At 44.7% G+C, this 21,016-nt stretch overlaps 1 protein-coding gene across 2 annotated transcripts in view; it reads left to right on the forward strand.

Moving 5' to 3' along the window:
* Positions 1 to 6,032, forward strand: part of TLR5 (toll like receptor 5) — a 98,378-nt gene extending 92,346 nt beyond the window's left edge. For both annotated transcript variants that reach the window (XM_081300531.1, XM_081300532.1), the window contains one exon: positions 2,516 to 6,032. In XM_081300531.1, coding sequence (XP_081156657.1) covers positions 2,516 to 5,096 — 2,581 coding nt within the window. In that variant the 3' untranslated portion in view covers positions 5,097 to 6,032. The remainder of the gene's footprint in view (positions 1 to 2,515) is intronic.
* The last annotated feature ends 14,984 nt before the right edge of the window (positions 6,033 to 21,016 follow it).

The following is a 21,016-nucleotide window of genomic DNA, read 5'->3' on the forward strand; positions in this document are numbered from 1 at the left end:
ATTTTCAAGAGAGAGTAGAGGAGTTATTTCAAATAGTGAGTGTGAGGGAAAGCTCTGTGGGGAAATGTTGATGTGAGATCCAGCCATTCCAAGAGCAGAGAGGAGATTCATGTAGAGGAAGCAGCTTATGCAAAGGCCCTGAGGTCAGGAAGAGTTCAGAATGACAGATGAGAAGCCCATATGCCTGGAACCCCTAGGACCATGGTGCTATATGCTCTCTCATCCTTGAATGTAAGACTTCTTCACATCTCTTCATTACTTTATTCAGATTTTTGTTTGGAGTTTGGAAAGACTAGAAATAATAGAGGCAAGAAAGGAGTCTCCGAATGGAGGAGTGGATAAGCTTGGGAGGAGGAGCCTACAGAATTTGAAAATGAACTGATGTGGGGTGATATTTAAGAGAAGGAGGGTGATTCTGTTGATGTCTTCCTGTGTCTCTGGGTGGAAATAATATGGTCATTTGCAGAGATGGCAGGAAAATTAAGAGTGATGATAAATATTCTCACCAAGTTTCTCCCAATAACCATTAAATGCCTCATTTTGATATTTTGGGATGCCCAGGAGTGAAGGCCTGCTTCTGATCTACTATATTTTTTGTGCCATAGATTCACAGGTTCTTTGGAAACCCCGCCACAAATCATTCCCAGCAGGAAGCAAAACCCCATTCAAGTGGGGTTCAGTGCCCACTATAGCTCCATGACTATTCTGGCCTTAATCTATTTTAAAGTCAAAACTGTTGCCCCTGATGGTATTTTGTGGGATTTCTGCTTTTTATAAACTTTGCTTCCTTCCTATTTATTTATTTTATTTTCCCCTTCATTTTCTTGCCCTCTGAGTGCATAACTCTTTGCAGATGTATTAGTCAGCTTTTCATCATGGTGACAAATTACCTGAGTAAACAACTTATAGAGAGGAAAGATTTATTTTGACTCAGTTTCAGAGAATTTAATCCATGATCTCTTGGCCCTGTCTCTCTGGACATGTGGTAGCATCATGGCAGGGAGTACAGGACAGAGGAGGCTGCTCACCTCCTGATGGTCAGGAAGCAAATGGGAGTCCGAAGAAGGGCCCAGGGTTCCACAATCCCTTTCAAGGGCATGCCCCCACAATGACCTAACTTTCTCCCTCTAGGCTCTACTTCTTAAAGGTCCCATTACCTCCCAATTGCACCACAGGCTGATAACCAAGCGTTTAACACTTCCAAACCACAGCACCCTCCATCACAGGGCTTTTGTTACACTGAGAGCAAATTGAATATGTTCCAGGCACCAAAGAAGGAGGAGGCTTGTGAATCTCCTCTGTACTTCTCATCATACCCAGCACAAGAGGCGGAACATAAACCAGACACATTACTGAGCACTTTTACTGATGCTACCCAGGCTAAGCAAACACTCAACCCGATGGCTGGAGAACTCCCCCAGTGGACTTAAGCAACTGGATTGGGTTTTATGAATTATTGGACAGTCACAAATGCTAAGCATGCAGTAGGTGCTTAATAATTTTTATTGAACTGACCAGATCTGACTCTTTGCAGAGATGATATAAAGTAACTGTGTTTGTCTGCTTTTCACCCTGTGACCAAAATATCTGACAAGAACCACTTACAGGAGGGAAAGTTTTATTTTGGCTCATGGTTTCAGAGATTTATTCTGTGGTGACCCGACTCTGTTGCTCTGGGTGCAAATGGAGGTAGCACATCATGGCAAAAGACTGTGGCAGAGGGAAAGTGTTCAGGATGTGGGGACCCGGAAGCAGAGAGAGGGAAAGAGGGGAAGATAAACTTTTCTAGGCATACCCCCAGTGACCCACCTCCTCCAGCCACATCCCACCTGCCTACAGCTACCACCCAGTCAGTCCATGCACACTAGGATGGACCTATTTGGTCACAAGCTCCCAGGAGCTTTGGAAGGACACCTCATACCCAAACCATGACATGCCCAATGTCTGTATGAGATGTGCTGTGCATGGAATCAGCTCAGGTCATGAGACCGGCTAGAAGGCAGGACAGGTCAGGGTGGAAAGATGAGTGGATTTATTTTCCATCCATCAGCTGAGCCTTTTGTGGGCTAGAAATGGACTCCCTGGCTGATGCAAACAACTTTTCTCCAACTTCCCTCAGCACATCTGGAATGAATGAATGAAAAAATGAATGAACTGTTAAAAAGACCAGGTGAAGTTTGTTTCTGTTACTTTGTTTTGTGATGTTGGGGGTCTAACTCGGGGTTTTGCACCTGCCAGACAAGCATGGCCCCCTCTGAGCTACATCCCAACCTAAGTGAATACCTAGAATAGTGCCTAGTATGGAGGAAGGGCAATATTAAGTGTCTGATAGAAAGATAAAGAGAACAGCTTCATCCACAGCAGGCGGTATCAACCAGGGACACATTCTGGCATCACATGAAGAAAGGGGTCCACAGGAGCAGGCACATCTTAGAGGAGACCCCCCAAGTTCTGAGGATCTACTACAGTGCCTCAAGCTGAGATGCTGTGTTTTAATTCTCCTTTTTCCCCATAGGATCATGGCAGATCACCTTGACCTTCTCTTAGGAGTGTTGCTCATGGTGAGTCCTGTGTTCGGAATCCCTTCCTGCTCCTCTGATGGTCGGTTAACCTTATTTCGTTTCTGCAATCTCACGGAGATTCCCCCGGTCCTCAACACCACAGAGAAGCTCCTGCTAAGCTTCAACTACATCAGGACAGTCACTGCCACGTCCTTCCCCCTCCTAGAGCAGCTCCAACTGCTAGAGATGGGGAGCCAGTTTACTCCCTTGTCTATCTACAAAGAGGCCTTCAGAAACCTGCCCAATCTTAGGATCTTGGATCTGGGTAAAAGTCAGATCGACTTCTTACATCCAGATGCTTTCCAGGGACTGTTCCATCTCTTTGAACTGAGACTGTTTGCCTGTGGTCTCTCTGATGTTGTACTACGAGATGGTTATTTCAGAAATTTAACTTCTTTAATTCGCTTAGACCTGTCCTATAATCAAATTGGGAGCCTTTACCTTCATCCTTCGTTTCAGGAGCTGAATTCCTTAAAGTCCATAGATTTTTCCTTCAATCAGATATCCATCTTATGTGAAGAGGAGCTCAAGCCACTCCAAGGGAAGATGCTGTCTCTTTTCAAACTCAAAGCAACCCACCTGTACATCAGAGTCTCTGTGGACTGGGAGAAATGCATGAACCCATTCAGAAATATACGGCTAGAAACCCTTGATGTTTCTCATAACGGCTGGACTGTGGCTATCACAGGAAACTTCAGCAACGCCATCAGGGGAAGCCAGATTTCCTCTTTGATTCTCACCTACCATATTATGGGTTCTGGGTTTGGCTTCCAAAACCTCAAAGACCCCGACGAGAACATATTTACCAGCCTGGAGAGAAGCTCAGTAGAACGCCTGGATCTGTCCCATGGGTACATCTTCTCCTTGAACCCCCGACTCTTTAAGACACTCAAGGACTTGAAAGTTCTGAACCTTTCCCACAACAAGATAAACAGGATTTCGGAGAAAGCCTTTTACGGACTTGAGAACCTTCAAATACTCAATATATCATACAACCTTCTGGGGGAACTTTATAATTCCAACTTCGAGGGGCTACGTAGCGTAGCCTACATTGATCTCCAAAAGAATCACATTGGAATAATTCAGGACCAGACCTTCAGATTCCTAAAAGAATTGCATACCTTAGATCTCAGGGACAACGCTCTTAAAACCATTTCTTTTATTCCAGACTTACTTACAGTCTTCTTAGGCGGCAACAAACTGGTGACTTTGCCAAACGTTAACTTTAAAGCCAACTTCATCCACTTATCAGAGAACAAGCTAGAAAATCTGGCTGACCTCTACGAACTTCTCCGGGTATCTCAGCTCCAAACTCTCATTTTAAATCAAAATCGCTTTTCCTCTTGCAGCCCAAGCCACGCCCCTTCGGGGAATCGAAACTTAAAACACCTTTTCCTTGGAGAAAATATGTTGCAACTTGTCTGGGAAACTGGGTTCTGCTGGGACGTTTTTAAGGGGCTCTCCCAACTCCAGGTTCTGTATCTGAATAATAACTATCTTAATTTCCTTCCCCCTGGAGTATTTAGCGATCTGACGGCATTGAGGGGACTGAGCCTCAACTCCAACAGGCTGACGGTTCTCCCTCCTGGCAGTTTACCTGCTAATTTAGAGATCCTGGATATATCCAGAAACCATCTCCTGTCTCCTGATCCTGGTTTATTTGCATCCCTTAGCATGTTGGACATAACTCATAACGAGTTCATCTGTGAGTGTGAACTCCGCACCTTTATCAGTTGGCTCAATCAAACCAACGTCACTCTATTGGGATCTCCTGCAGACATCAACTGCATGTATCCTAACTCGCTCTCAGGGGTTTCCCTCTACTCCGTTTCCATGGAAGACTGTGATGAAGAGGAAGTCTTCAAGTCCCTAAAGTTTTCTCTTTACATCTTATTCATTGTCACTTTGACTCTGTTCCTCATGAGTGTTCTCATAGTCACAAAGTTCCGGGGATTTTGTTTCATCTGTTATAAGACAGCCCAGAGATTGCTGTTCCATGACCATCCGCAGAGAATAGAATCTGATAGGTACAGATACGATGCCTATTTATGCTTCAGTAGCAAAGACTTTGAGTGGGTACAGAATGCTTTGCTTAAACACCTGGACACTCAGTACAGTGACCGAAATAGATTTCACCTGTGCTTTGAAGAAAGAGACTTCGTCCCGGGGGAAAACCACATCACCAACATCCAAGCTGCCATCTGGAGCAGCCGGAAGATCGTCTGTCTTGTGAGCAGACACTTCCTTAGGGACGGGTGGTGCCTGGAAGCCTTCAGTTATGCCCAGAGCAGGTGCCTCTCTGACCTCAGCAGTGTCCTTATCATGGTGGTGGTTGGGTCCCTGTCCCAGTACCAGTTGATGAAACACCAGTCAATCAGAGGATTCATACAGAAGAAGCAGTACTTGAGGTGGCCAGAAGATCTCCAAGATGTGGGCTGGTTTCTCAATAGACTCTCTCAGTGCATCCTAAAGAAAGAAAAAGGAAAGAAAGAAGACAGTCACATTCAGTTGCGATCGATAGCAACCGTCTCCTAGTCCAAAGAACAGCTTGCAATTCACCCCAAGCCATAAGGAACGCTTGACTTTGTATTTGCACAAAGTGACCATTTGGGGGCTCTTTCTGGAGGTCTTGTTCCTACTATAAAAACATCAGTCTCTTGGCTTTCATGTCAACACGATGTTTGTCTCACTGACCTCCAAGTGGAAAATAATATCTGGAAAATTGCAACTGCCCCTAGAGGTTCCCACTCACCATTGATTTCCTTTCGGACCCAATAATACTGTTCTCTCCTGTTGTATGGACTACAGAATGTCCCCTAGTCATGGAAAGGGCACCTTGGAAAAAGTTACAGGTGGCTTCATGGTTTCGCAGTGTTCCGTTCAAGAATGGTCTGGTCTGTGATTCTGATAACTCTGTGTTCTGCAAAACAATACTAAGTAGAACTGAGACCTCTTTCCTTCTTTGGCTTTAGGAACATCAACAGTGCTGGATGCAGGTCACATTTTTATCTTGGGGATAAAAGGTGGTCCCAAGGAACCTTCAACTCCTCTGAGTCTAACTCTTGTGGACCATGCCACTTTGCATGTGACTCTTCTTTCAGCCTGTTGCTCAGAACCTACCATGTTAGCACCAACCTACCTCTTGAACTTCCCTTCCTGCCAGTAACACCTCATTCATCAACTCCGTAAGCTGTTGTAGGAAGAATATGGGCTTTATACACAGATCCTGGATCAAATTTTGATTCTGCTGCTTGTTAGTTGGGTCACTTCGAGTATGGTACACCCTTGCGGGGCCTGCTTTCTTGCCTGTGGACATCACAGTTACTAGGAAAATTATATTGGTCAAGAATGTCAGGACTTCTCAGATCTTTTCCTTGGTTTTCCTTATGGCCACAAGAGATGAAACACACTGAATGGCCTCTGGGGGCAGTTGCAATGTCTTTGAATTTGTAAGTTTTGCCCTAAAAGGAATCTACATGTATTATGCATTCTAATTCTTTTTGTGTGTGTGTTTCTTAATATAGAAGCATGTTTCTACAAAAGCATTAATAAAATTTTTAGCCAAAGAACATGTGTCATATTTACCTGTTAGCTTCACCTTCAGCCTCTTCCATGTCCCACATACTGTATGTTGTAGTCATGTCAATGACTACAGCTCAAGGAGTACTCTTGGGGTTAGGACTCAGCACTCTCAAATGTCACTCCCTGCCCCTCACGGTGCATCCCAGTCCTCACCTCTTTAACACACGCATATATACATACACACAGGCTGTTCTCATTCTGGCTTCTTTGGGACTCCTCTTATCCATGAGACAGAGCTCACTCTGCACCCAGTGATGGACTTGTCCTTATGAAAGCCACGAACACCACACCCTGTTCTTCCTTTCTGGACTATTTTCCCAGGTCTTTCCATACATGTTCTTCAAAATCAAGGCCATGAAGCCTCTGGGGATCCCTCCAACCCAAAGTCCTCTCTCTCTTGTGAAAACTCCTAGCACCTTCTACTTCCTGCCTCTGAGAGCTGTGAGCCTGTCTGGCCACCTACCCCTCTGGACTACAAACCCTGTGAGACATCTTCCATGTCTCCCCGTCACCGGCCATAACAGATCACATGTAGTTTCAGGCCTTCACAAGAGTCCCCCACCAGCACATCTTATCAGAGCGTCCTCCTCCACTGAATTTCTTCTCCCCACCTTGGTCTTTTGGTGAATTTCCTAGCCTCGCATGACTTCCCATTCATCCTGGCCCCATAGATTTCTGTCACTAAGATGTGACACTTTTGCCAATGTGTTTCATATGTGTGAGCTTGGCACTCAGGACTGGGAGATCCTGATGGCAGGACCTTGTCTTGTTCGTCTGTGTATCCCAGATCCAGGCTGATGCCTGGGCCATAGGATGTGCTTAATAAATACATGACATGTACTATGATGGCCACCCTTACGTCAGCACCTGCTGCTATCAGTCTGTGGGGAGAGGCCAGGAAGGGAGAGGCCATGAGAATTGGAAGTCCATGGAGGTGCTGAATGGCAGGGTGAAGCGAGAGGAGACCACAGGCTGTAAATACCAACTCAACTCCCAAGCAGATGGGCTAGAATGGAGGGTTAGAGAGGTGAGGAAGGGAAACAACCCACATAAATCTGCAGGGGATAAAGTCCTCTTGAATCTGGTTCTGAGAAATACAGTAAAACAGAACCAAATCGCTGCTGCTAGAAACAGTTACAAAAACAAGTCAAAAGATTGGAGAAGGCCACACTGGGCCAACTCAGTCCTACCTATCACCTGTGCTCATCAGCCATTATTCTATCCAAGCTGCAGGAGCAGGGGCAGCCATGAGGCTGATAGGGGGTCCTCATCTGCACCTCTTATAAGGCAGGTCTCTTGGGGAAAGGAGGTTGCTAGTTTGGGGTGGGGAGTGGGGCTTGGGTGGGAGTAGTGCTATACCAGCGACCCTCTCCCTTGCTTTGGGTGACCATCACCAAAACTCAGACATGTAAAATTACAAATGCAAATGTATTCTTAGAACAGTAAGTTGGAACACAGATATGTCTTGGCATATGAAAAAGGTCTATCTCACAGCCTTTCCGAATCCTCATATTTAAGAACGTAACTACCAGGTAATTTACCTAATGAAATATGTTCAACAAGCAAGCACCTTTTGTCACTTCTATACAGAGTTCCTAGGAGACCTGCTCACCATACATCCACTATTGAATTCAACATGCCCCTCCAGTTTATTCCAGATCTTCTGTTTGGCAAAGACCCAGAACTTTCTTCAATTCTTTTCATTTGTCATTTCTTCCATCACCAGCACCTTGGCCATTTTTGAGGCCATTTTCCCAAGTCTTTCTCACTCTGTAAGAGTTGCTACACATATGCCAAGAGGAAGGTCGAGCACAGCCGTGTTGAGAAGTGAGAGCCGTGGGGTCAGAGAGATGCTTCTTGCTGGGCAGTTGTTCCTCACTCGCTTCACAGCCATTCAAAGTCAGGTCTCAGTAAACAGATAAACCCCATTGTGCTGGTCAGATTTCTGTCGTGATAGCAAATACCTGAGACAATCAACTTATAAAGAGAAAAGGTGTGTTTCCACTTGCAGTCTCTGAGGTTCCAGTCCATGGTCAGTCAGCCCCATTGCTTTGGGGCCTGTAGTGAGGCAGCACATCATGGCAGGGAGCATGTGATGGATCAAAGTTACTCACCTCATGGCTGGAAAGCAAAAAAAATAATGGAAGAAGAAGGGGCTGAGGTCCCCAGTCCCCTTGGTGAGCATACATCTAGTAACCTGAAGACTTCCCAGTAGGCCCTGCCTCTCAAAGCTTCCATCACCTCCCAAGAGCATCACTCTGCAAATATGGGAGGCAATCTCTGAGGACCACTCAAGATCCAAACTATAGCATTTATTGTGCACAGTCTTTTGAAGTCATGCCAAAACAGTAGGAACTACTGCAGTGCAATCTAAGAATGCCCAGAGCTTGTCAGGTTTGAAATTGATAGTATTTTGGAAAATTTAGAATAGTGATTGGGGCTACTGAAAACTTCAAAGAGAATCTCCCTCACCACCCCAAATACAAGGGACTTTGAAAAGTCCTTGCCAATCACATGCACCTGCAATAAATAGTATTTCAAATAGTCTTAATATAAAGTAAAATGAATGTGACTTAAAGTTTTAAATCATGCAATGAAATAGCTCTATTAGGAGGATAAGAGACTGTGGTGTGCACATGTAAGATAGTTACATCTTCATCTACTGCAATAAGCAATCAATATAAAGTGTTTATAATGTTAAACCAAGAAATAACATTCAAAATGCATATTTTAAAACATGGAAATGACAGAAGAAAACACTAGATGGATTATTGGTGAATATCTGAGGGGTCCTGATTAGTTCTTCCACGGGGAACATCTAGAAAGGCTGGAGAAATTAATTTTTAGAATCTATTTAAAGGCATTGGAGAGCTGCAAAATAGTAACTAGAGCCAAGATCCAAGAGAAGAAAATCAAGAGAGATGGATCCGTTAATTAGAAGAGAGCATCAATGAGTGAAAAGGCAAACCATAGCATGGGAAAAGATATTTGAAAACATTTATCTGAAAAGACTCATAATGCAAATATGAAAACATGTTTACAAGCCAATAAGGAAAAGACAGCAGAAAAGAAAACTGGGCAAGATATTGAAGATTTTACAAAAGAATATTCAATGCCCAACACACAAATGAAAAGATATTCAAGTTCATTTAGTCATCGGAGAAATGCAAATTAAAATTACATTATAACCAGGCCTGTAATCCCAGCCACTCAAGAGCCTGAGGCAGGATTCCACGTTAAAGGCCAATCTGGCAACTTAAAAATAAAAATAAAATGAGCTGGAGATGTAGCTCCGTGGTGGAGCACCCCTAAGTTCAATTTCTAGTAATTAAGATAAAATAAAATGACATATTGTCATACCACTACAAACCCACCAGACTGGCTAAAATTAAGGGGGCTGACAGTATCAAATAGTGGAAAAGACAAAGAACAATTGAAACTCTCTTGTGTTACTAGGAATTGGCACGCTTTTAAAAACAGTTTGCATTATCTATGGAAGTTGAATTCACACATGTCCTATCATGCTGCAGTTTTACTCACAGATATATATGTACACACCAGGTATGTGCACACCATTCGCATGTGCACCAAAAGACATGTAAAACATCTTAGAATCATTATATGTAGGAGCCAGCTTTGGAAACATCCCTTGTGTTCATTATCCATACAATGGATAAGTTGTGTAATTGAAAACTAGACAGAAATGAAAAACAATTAGGGCGAATTGTAAAAACATGGGTGCATCTCACAAAAATGTAAAGTCATAATGATGCATAATGATTATACACTGAGTGCTTCGATTTTTAGAAACTTCAAAAAGGCAAAACCCATCTATGATAATGAAGATAATGGTCACCTTTGGAAAGTGCTGGAGGGGACTTGTGAGATACTGGTTATTTTCCATTTCTTGATGGAAAATAACATGAGTGATGATCATTGGGTGTATGTACTTAGTGGTGTTGCATTTTATCTGCACCCATTAATTTGTTCACTTATCTGTAAGGTCTTATTTTTTTAAAAAAACAAAAATTTTAAGAAGCAGACAGATTTCAGGGGTTGTTGCTAAAGGAATAGAAGACATGTAGTAGACCGATTCATGTAGAACTAATGGGACATGCTCCCTGAACACCTTAATTTTGCAAAATGAGTTTTTTCTTGCTCTCCCAACCAAAGGAAAAAAAAAACCACAAAGGATTATGATGGGGACCGAGGGAGATTAGGAGGAGGGGCAGAGGGCTGCAGGCTTTCACTATGGGTCTTTTGTATTATTTGATGTTTAACTTTGTACATGCATTTCATTAACCACTGCTAAAATAGGCAAAAGTACATATGTGCTTACATAAAATTGAGATGATAACTTCTGTCCATGGCAGCAGCGAATATAGATAGGATTAGCCAGAATTTGAAAATGAATCCACAAAGAAAAGAAAATTACTTCAGCAGATGAATATGTATGCAAACAAGATATATGTTTTGCTTGGTTTTATTTTTCTTAAGATTAAAGGGATTTTTAATCTGTTTGACTTTGCAATTAAATGTTTTATTTCTCAATAGCTTCCATTTAGATCGAACTTTTAAGAAATGAAACGTTTTTATTTTACAGAAAATTCCATGGAAAGAACTTGCTAAGGCTCCTAGATTCCTCTCAGGCACCAGAGTCTGGGCAAGTCTGACAAGGTGGCTTTATTCCTGAAACTTGGGGACCTGATCCAAGTGGCTGGAAATCATGTTTCTTTTCCCAGAGCAGGCCGTTCACCTCCACAGGCCTGTTTCCCTGTCTCCTCCCCAGGAAGGTTGCCTCTCCGAGACGTGATAAAAAATTGATGACATCATGTCTCTTTGGGAGCCCGGCTGCCCTTCAGGAAGCAGGTGTTGGGAGGACCTGAGGCTGGGACCTTTTTCTGCTGCACTGACGGGGTTCGCTGTGCAAGTAGCCCGCAGGGCCTAACACTTGAGGCCACCTCCATGGTTTTTCCAATGGCCTGGGCCGTTAATTGGATCCCAGGGCTTTCTCCAGCTGCAGCTGTGTTATAGGGCCAGCATCTTCCAAGTCTGCAGGTCATGCCAAGCCTGGAGGGATTTGCAAAAAAAAGTCACCAGTGGTGCACTGGTCCCTGTGAAAACAAGTGCTTATTAGAGAAGAAATTAGGAATCCCCTCTGGTGCTTCTAAGGAAGACACTCAAGCTTAGGTACCCAAGACAGGAACAAGAGTGGGGAGTCACTGGCTGGTGAAGGCATGGCCTCTCTCCTTGCTCAGGCTGCAGCCCTAAAATGAGCCTTGGTTTCCCCGGCTGCCATCCTCCCCAGAGACAGCCCTAGATAATGCTCTGGACTAGAAGAGCCAAATTGCAGTTCTAGCTGTGTGTTGTATAACTCCTTGGAGCTTCATGTTTTAGACTGTGGATTCTGTTTTCCCCAGGGTTAAAAGATATGTAGAAACAATTAACATAGTTTCTAGTGTACGATCAATGCACAGTGACACATGGGTGGTGCAGAGAGATGCTAGTCAAAGTGGACCATCTAGGTTTCCCTCGGCTCCACAGGTTTACATCCAGTTCTCCTGGTCTGCGCATTCCCTTCTTTGTCTCTGGGATAAAACTCACCTCTTTGGGAGTCTAAGCAATACCTCCAGACATCTGAGAAATAAATCACTAAGCTGGTTAAAAAAAAAAAAAGCAGTTAAATGAAAAAATTATAAATATACCCAATACCCTTCAATGTCCATGTAATCACTACCTTGATCAAGAAAGAATATTTTCATCACTCCAGAAAGTTCCCTCTTTCCCTTTCCTGATAACTGCCCCTACCCTGACTCAGAAGACCACTGTTGTGATTTCTATCAACATAGATGAATTTTGCCTGTTCTAGAATTTCACATAAATGGAACCATTCAGCTGATTTTTTTTTTTTTTGCATCTGTTTTCTTTTACTTACTGGAATTTTTTGAGGTGCTTCCAGGTTGTTGTCATATATCAGTATTTTGTTCCTTTTTATTGAATTTTATGGATATACCATGATTTATCCAGTGTCCTATTGGGCTGTTTTCAGGGTTTAGCTGTTAGAAATAAAGCTACTATGTACATTCTTTCTGGAGGAGGTGGTGTTAACTGGGGATTGAACTCAGGGGCACTCAACCACTGAGCCATGTCCCCAACCCTATTTTGTGTTTTATTTAGAGACAGGGTCTCACTGAATGGCTTAGCGCCTCACTTTTGCTTAGGCTGGCTTTGAACTCTGGAGCTGCTTTGAACACTGGAGCTGCTGGGATTATAGATGTGCACCACTGCACGCAGCTACTTTATACATTCTTTAACAAATAATTGTGCAGACCAGTATCTAGGAGTGAAATTGTTGAGTCAGAGGGTAGGCATATATTTTTCCTTTCAAAAGAAACAGTATATAAATAAAAGCATTGTGTCCTTCTACAACTAAAAAATAAAAAATTAAATAAAGAGTTTTCTAAGATGATTGTAACATTTTATACTTCTACCAGCTACATATGAGGTTCCAGTTGCTCCCACATCCTCCCCAGCATTTGACATGGTCAGTCTTTTGCATTTTAGCCACCCTCCTGGGACTGAAGTTGTGGCTCATGGTGGTTTTCATTTGCATTTCCCCAGTGATTAATATATTGAGTACCTTTGACATGCTTAGTTGCCACTTCTATACCTTCTCTTATGGAGTGTGTGTTCAAGCAGTGTGCCACTTTAATTAGATTCTTTTTATTATTGATTTGCAGGTAGGCATGTTTTAAATATTTGGATACAGATCTTCACTGGATCTATGTCCTAGTGTCATTTTCTCACAGTCTGTAGTTTGACTTCCATTTTATTAACAATACCTCGAATGAGCGAAAACTTTTAATTTTGATGAAATCCAATTCATTTGTTTATTTTATGGTGAGTTTTCTTGTGTCCTCCCAAAATTGTTCCCCTATCCCCAAGATCATCAGTATATCTCTGTGTTTTCTTCTAGAGACTTTCTAATTTTAGCCTTTATTTTTAAACCTGTTGTCCTTGAACTGGTTTGGGGAGATAAATCCATGGTCACAAGGAGATAGTGTAGCATGAGACTGTGTCCCACTGAAGGGGACCCTCAGTGCTTTCCTCCCTCACCCATCTTCCTTCTGAACAGGAGGGACGAATGAGAAGCCATTGTCTTAGCCTGGAAGTAGAGGAGTGTCCTCACCCTCCCTGCTGGCTGGTGGTAGCATCTTTGTTAAGCATGCGGGCTGCCTCTGCCAAGAAGGAAAAGGGCTAACATTTACTGGGCTCCTTCAATCTGCCAGCCTTCATGCTAGGGAATCTACACACATCATCTCATTTACTCAATGCAAAGAGTGGTCGCATCCCCATTTCACAGACAAGGAGACTCAGAATCAGACTCAGAAAAGTTAAGCAATTTGCCTAGCTAGTAAGTGATTCAAATCTGATTTTTTTAATGATTCTTTGATTCATGTGATTCTTTCCCATTCTGACCCACCCCCTCCACCCCCTTGCTGAAGTGCCTCTTTCTTCCTTCTCCCTGTGACTCACCCAGAGAGAAGAGAGGTTGTTCTCCTTGCTGGGATGGGCCTGGTTCCTTTCTCACTGCTAAAGCACTGTGGCTCTGTGCTAGAAAAATACCAGAGGGCCCCTGCTCTCTGAGCAGGCTTTAAGACACTCTGTATATCTAAACAGGTGCTTAAAGTTTCCATTTGGAGAATGGTCTACAGCTGACCTGCTGTAAGACCTGGGCAGGGAAACCACCCCCCAAAAGGCCCTGGCAGCAGCTCTCCAGCAGGAGGCGCACTGCACACTGCGAGCTTGCCAGGAAGCAGCAAAGGGATGTCTCTGAAGCGCTCCAGGGAGTCCTCCGGAATATGAAATCCCACATCTGGCAGCATCTGTCTCTGGAGAATACTGGCCTTTCCTCTGCCTTCTTTCTGGAATGCTTCTCATGTGCAGACTTAACCTAGGAGCCAGACAGGGAAGGGATCTGGGATTTGCTCCTGGTTTTGCTTCTTTCTACAGAGGAGACTGAGGGTGGGGATGGGTAATGCAAGCCGACCTCAGACAGTCCAGCCCTCACTCTAAGAATCACACCCCCCCACAAGAGGGGAGTCTGTGTCTCAGTAGCATATACAGAGCCCCTCCCAGAAAGCTGGGTCAATGGTGTTAGTGTCCCTGCAAGAGAGGTGCAAAGGTGGATGATGCAGGGTCAGTCGATGCCAGTCTTAGAGGCATTACCCAACATGCCCTCTCCCCACTAGGTTCTAGGGTGTGCCCAGGGCCTGGGTGTTTTGTAAGCTGCCTTGTGACTCCCGTGTGCTCCAGATTTTTGCTTGGATGTGTGGAGAACTACTGTTGTCTTCTAATTCCTCCTCTACAGAGCAGTCAGAGGACATATTCAAAAACAAATCCACTCATGTCATCCTCCAACTTAAAAAATCTTTAAATGGGACCTAAATGCTTTTAGGATAAAATTCTGAATCTGCCCCTTGGTTTCCAAGGCTGTTCCAGAGAGGTGTGCATCCTTCAGCAGGGGAGCCTGGGAGGTGCTGCAGAGAGGAAATGTTCACCTAAACCCCCCGGGGTTGCAGTGGCAGAGAAGCGAGGCTGGCAGACCAGGGAGGCGTTGGAGCCAGAGTCCAGAGCAGCAGGGGCGGGGTGTAACTTCACTGTACTGCTTCTCAAGCTTGATCCCTGTTGTCCTGGAGGGTCACCCATGCCCACACATCTGCAGGGAACCTTCCCTTTGCTAATTTGTCTATTTCATCTCTAACTCTCAGTGGCCAGCCCAGCACTTGTCTGTCACATCCAAACATCTGTAAAGGAAGGAGAGAGAGGCCAGGAAGGTGGACGGCCACAGGGCTGGACCACAAATGGTGCCTGTGGGGCTGTCCCAGGGGTGGGGCTGTCCCAGGGGTGGGGCCAGCAGAGATTAGAGTAACCCCCATAATCATTTCCAAGCTAAGTCTTAGACTTTGTCCTTAAAGCGAGGAGATATCACTGAAGGGTTTTAAGCTGAAGGGACTCGACCCAATTAGTATTTTGAAGAAATAATCCTGCTGCAGCGGAGGGAGATAGGCTGCCAAGATACTACCCAGGAGCAGAGGATTTTAGTTAATAGATTCCACCCACCCCCTCAGGAATTCAGCCAGAAAGAGATGAAGGCAGAGAAAATGAGGCTCCAGCAAATGGGACCACAGGACTCCAGACCCAGGTAGGGGTCCTGGAGCCAGGGCTGAGCACATGAATGGGCAGCATCTGCCCTGGGGTTGCAGAGTGAAGCACCCAGGGGGGCCAAAAGCTGGGAAGGCCCCACAGCAGCCCAGGGAGGCTAAGAGGCCAACTGCAGGAAGGTCCAGCAAAAGCCACTCTGAGCCTCAGTTTCCCCACTTGTGAGTGGGATAATACGAGTTCTGAGCTCACAGGGTCGTGAGGGTTTAGTGAGATGGCACCTGTGAGGCCCTCAGCTTAGCACCTGGCTCAGGATAGTACTCGTTAAGTTAATATGGTTACTAGTTCAAAGGGAAGGGGCTACAGTCAGGGTCAGGAGCAGGCAGGATGGGGCATGGAGCTGGAGGGAACCCTGACCTCTGGTGGGGAGCATGGGGCCTCCTAATCTGAAGGCATAGAAGAAACTTTAAGGACATCAGGCCTTTTTAAATTTTTTTTGCCCAAAAGGGAGAGGGAGTTGGCCAAAAAGAGAGGGAGAGTTGAGGACAACCTCCATGATTCTGAAGCCATATCCTGAGCACAGAGTGAAGGAGGGCTGTGGACACTTAGAACCAGAGGCCCCCATCCATGAGAAGCCAGTGGACTTCTGGAGCCAAGTAAAGAGGCCCCAGCTGGAGAGACAGCTTGGGAAGTCCTCCATACAAAGGAAGAAGTGAACTAAAGAACAGAGGAGCTGCAAAAGCCCAGGTGATGAAATTAAGACTCATCAAAATAACTGTGTGGCGGGTGGTAGATGGGCCAATGGTCCTTGTCAAGGGCAGTGTGGAAATCCCCTACGGTAACACCTGAGGAATGTCCCGTTGACTGTCGTAGGCAGAAGTCACAAATGAGCTCAGAACATACGGCAGTTTTTTGGAGAATGACAGATCAGTGGGTGACACGGTAGAGACAGCAAGCTTAGACTGCTCTAGCAAGCGACTTGGCCACAAAAGGGCAGAAAAGACACAGAGTATTTAGGAAGGAGGGATGGGGTGGAGAGAAGGTTCTGTTCTGAGACAGAGGAGTCTGGAGAAGGCTGAGATGCTCATGGAAAAACCCAAGAGGCAGAAGATGGCTAAGGACCCAAGTAAAAATGGATATCTCTAGGGGCAGGTGAGAAAATGGGTGAAGATGAACAAGATCCCCAGGGAACCAGAGGGAACCCGTGGGAGCAAGTGAGTATGGGGGAGGGGAGGAGGAGAAGTGAGAGAGCACTCTCAAAGCTCAGCATATACTTATGACCTTGTCTGTCAACATAGCCATGAGCGTATTTTTGAACTTGGAAGAAATAGAGGCCAAAGACAAACAGATTAAAACCTCCTAGGCTTTATGGAGCTGGCTACAACCCTGTTGCAGTTAAAAAGCATTTCAACAGCTAACCCTTTTGGCACATAGTAAATTTATCCATGACTGAACTAACTCCTTGTTTAATTTGTTTTTTAGGAAATTTTCTTCATCAGTAATTTCAAAGATATGTGTGTGTGTGTGTGTGTGTGTGTGTGTGTGTGTGTGTGATTTCATCTTGTTTAAAATTTCAACTGGGAAAACTGAGCCATCCAGATTCGTAATGGAAAGAAGTGTTCACTTCTCATAATAATCCGGCGGGGAGGGGAACGCGCAGTGGATCTGTTACATGTTTTATGTGTGTTTGTCAGGGAGCAGCATAATTGACATTACAGTGAACCCTGAGGAATTCTTTCTCCAACCAACTCCCTCCTCATTAATTACACTTAACTTTTATGGAAGAAAAAAAATTTTTTTTTCCTTCAAGTGTTCCACCATCTGAGTCAGACTTGGAGTGAATCTTCTTGGGGGGAAAAATGAGCTAAAATTATTTCAACTGTTTTTGACGGATGGGATGTTGGAACGCTCAAGCGAGCTTGTGCACACATGCGCGCGCGCACACACACACACACACACACACACACACACCACTTTTTCTGTTCGTTAAGAGAGAAGGAAGAAAAAACATTGACCTATTTTTATACTCACGTAAGTCCCTAACAGTGGAGCTATAAACTCCAAACTTGGCAGGGCTGGGGCTGACATCTTTGAAGAGGCAAACCCAGCTGGCTCGAGAGAAAAAGGCCACAGACATCACAAAAGTTTAAAATCCTGCATCCTGAGCCTACAGAGGGAAATATTTCCTATCCAGAATTTTAGCAATCCTCATTATAGGAGCCCCACTAAAAAGCTTCAGGGATGTTGCCAACTGCCATTTCTTTTCATTAAAATACAATCCTGGAAAAAAGAAGCAGCAGAAAGCAAAGCAACATTTATCCCCTGGTAGCATGGTGGGAATGGGGCGCCTCCGAAGTCTGTACTTCAAAGACTCAAAGCCCCGCAGACACCTTAACAGACTCTGGAGCTGATTGCAAGAGTTTTTCTGGAATTATGTATTTTAAACCTGCATTTGAAGGCATAAACAGTGTGTAGTCCAGGCACTGGGAGGCTGAGCAGAGTAAGCCCATGAGCAGAATGAGGCCAGCAGATTTGATTCCCTGAAATGCACCTAAAAATTCAAACACAGAAGATCTCCCATTAAAAAAATGGTTCAGGTGTGTCCAAGGACAAATTATGATGCTGATCTCACAAGAAAAAGTTGGACTTGACCCTGGTTTATCTGTAAGGGATATATTTATCCCACACCTTCATGGCATTAAAGGAGATCTCCCACATGCACGAGTTTGGAATGAACTCTGTTTTGAGGAGAGGAAGAGCCAGAAAGTCTACAGAGCATGGGGCTAGGAATCAGAGGCCCCAGGTTCAAAGCCCAGCTCCGATAATCACTGCCAGAGCAAGTTACCTCGCCAAGTCTCTGTTTCTTCTTGGCAGGACTATTGTGAGCCTGGCATGAAGTACATGTTCGATAAACAGGACCTGCTTGTAGTCGTAATGATAGTAGAGGCACCTGAGCTGCACAGTCTGCCTCTTCCATTTATTTTTTTGTTCTTTAGGCAGCTCCAAAACTCCAAGCCTCAATTGCCTCATCTGCAAAATGGGTCTAATGATAATGAAAATGGTGATACCCACTTTATTTAAAGTGAATATAGATGCTTCCATGTGTTCTCTGCTGGGTCTTAGGAGAGCTTCCTCTCATCATATTAGGGATAAATTAATAAATACACATGAGAGTTTGTAAATTGTAAAGTGCCAAAAAAATTTCTTATTTTTATTGTCACTATATGCTGCATGAATATGTAATGTGTAAAACACCTAAAATATACATAAATAAGTATTTATGCATTCCCAATGGCATTAGTGTGCAGAGCTGGTTCTCTCCCTTCAGGCTCTGGGTCCTACCACCACCTGTTTGGAATATGGGCAGTGACAAAGACTCTTGCCTCTCAACAAGGCTTTTCCCAGGCTCTTCTGAATCTTCTGCTCAGTGGGCTTGACCTTGGGCTTCCCTCTTTGTCTGGTAGAATCCAGTCTGAGCAATCCTGCTAAGTCAGTTTAGAGAAAATCTTTCCCAAACCTCCCACTGGGTATCTGATCCTCAATGGCTCCTCACTCTGGCCCGCCATCTGCAAGAAGTCTGTTGCATCTTTCTAGCAAAAACTCTCCATCCACTGATACTCTCCCTGCTTCTTGGCTATGAACCCCATTCATTTGTCTTTGCTGGGGTAGGTGAATTTCAGACTCTGTCCCCCTCCCAACACACACACTCTGCTAGACTCCATTGCAGTGCTCTCTAAGACCCACCACAACAGCCCCCCTTAAACAGAACCCGTCTTACCATCGTTAACAAGTATGAAGAGTAATTTTTCTTTGCCAGCACTCCAGTCATGGGATCCTCTGAGGCCACTGTTCTCAGCAGCACCAAGCCCCAGTGTGGCAAGGATCAGCGTTCGTCATTATTGCTTATGAGCCCACTGGCAGCACCATTGCTCCCACGGCCAGAAGCTCACAAGACCTGGTTCATGGAACAGCCTCAAAGAGGTTCCTTCCCCACCCTTCCCCTGAGTACCCTGCCCTACCTGCTAACCCCGGCTGTCCTCCACATCCCTCAACTCACCATGTGGCCCTGTTCCAGGCCCAGATTCATACCTTTCCAGTTTCCCTCCATCTGTATGGCCCATTTGTCCTCCCAGCGTGGCCCTGACTCAAAGCCTGTGTCATCAAGTCTGGGGATTGTGAACTCGTTGTTCCCTAAAATGTGACAATCTATCTCCAGCACTTCATCCCTGAAACCATTATCATCTGCTTCAAACAGAATTTATGAAGTGGGAAGGGACTCTCAAAGAGTCCAGGGAAAATTCCGTTTCTTTCCCGAGGTGTCTAAAGGAAACAGACGTTCAGAGCAGCCCGGGTCAGATGCACCCTTGGGGCCAAATGCCTCAGCATTTCCTGAGGATCCGAGACCAAAGAGTGCAACAGCAGACCTTTTGGGCCCTTCTAGTGAATTCCAGGGGTGTGGACAGCATTTTTGAGAAGGGTGAAATCTGAAGATCAGTGTGAGCCTTTGCTAAACAGAAGAAGAATAGTATGTGGGTTTCACTTCCATTTACCTCCTGGCCACTCAACAAGTATGCTGGGAACCTCAGTACACATGACTGCTATATGTTGGCTCTTAAATGGCCTCCAAAGGCCCATGGGTTGAAGGCTCCGTCACCAGTCTGTGATGCTGCTGGAAAATGGTAGAACCTTCAGGAGGTGAGGCCTAGTGGGAGGAAGTTAGGTCTTGGGGGGCGTGCCAGTGAAGCGGATATTGGGATCCCAGTTCCTTCCTGTCTCTCTCTTTGCTTCTTGGCTGCAATGAGATGAACAATCCTCCTTCATTATGTGCTCCCACCATGAGGTACTGTGTAACCACAGGCTCAAAGTGACAGGACCTACCGGCCATGGACTGAAACCTCTGAAACTCTGAGCCAAAATGAAACTTTCCTCTTTGTAAGTTGAATATCTCAGGTATTCCAACACAGTGACAGAAAACTGACTAACACAATGTCCAGTACTGTGCTACTGCTGGTAGAAAGGAATGGTAATAGGCACTGTCTTCTAGAAGTCCTGTTTTACAAGCCCCTGTGTGCAATGTGGTATATGAAGCACAATGAGGTGGAGTGGGGAGAAACAAAATCAAGTCTCATGTTTGTCCCCTGGATGCCCATCATTTCATGTGCACATACAAGTACCACCTGGAGAAGTAAGAGAAACATACACTCAAGTTATAAGGCTCGCAAAATAGCTTCTCCTAAAGAAGTAGTGTGGAAATAATGTACATCATATAATTTATTGTAATTTGGTTTGGTTTTTGTGTCAGAATAACACAAGCTGAGATGTGCAAAGAAAAGACATGAGTCAGTTCTTGAAGGTCAGGAGGATTTAAATTTGCTGGGGCTTCTCTTGAGCCCCTCAGCAGTCCCTGCTCATGCCCTTGAGCCAGCCTGAATATCTTCGCAGTCTCCCCAACATAGCGAAGTTCAGTCTAGGTACAAATAAGGTAATCCATGCTAAGGTTTCCCAAGTACACGGAAGAAAAGTTTTCTTCACACCCCAACAGTGAAACTCCCTCCCAAATACTTTTATTTTTGAAGAAATGGGGTTTTGTTATATTGCCCAGGCTGACCTTGAACTCATGGGCTCTAGGGATCCTCTTGTCTCAGCCTCCTCAGTAGCTGGGGCTGCAGGTGCACAAGGTCTCCCAAACTCTTAGCCTACAGTTCTGATAT

This window comes from Spermophilus citellus (genome assembly GCF_964194105.1).
Source record: "Spermophilus citellus genome assembly, chromosome: 6".
Taxonomy (NCBI): domain Eukaryota; kingdom Metazoa; phylum Chordata; class Mammalia; order Rodentia; family Sciuridae; genus Spermophilus; species Spermophilus citellus.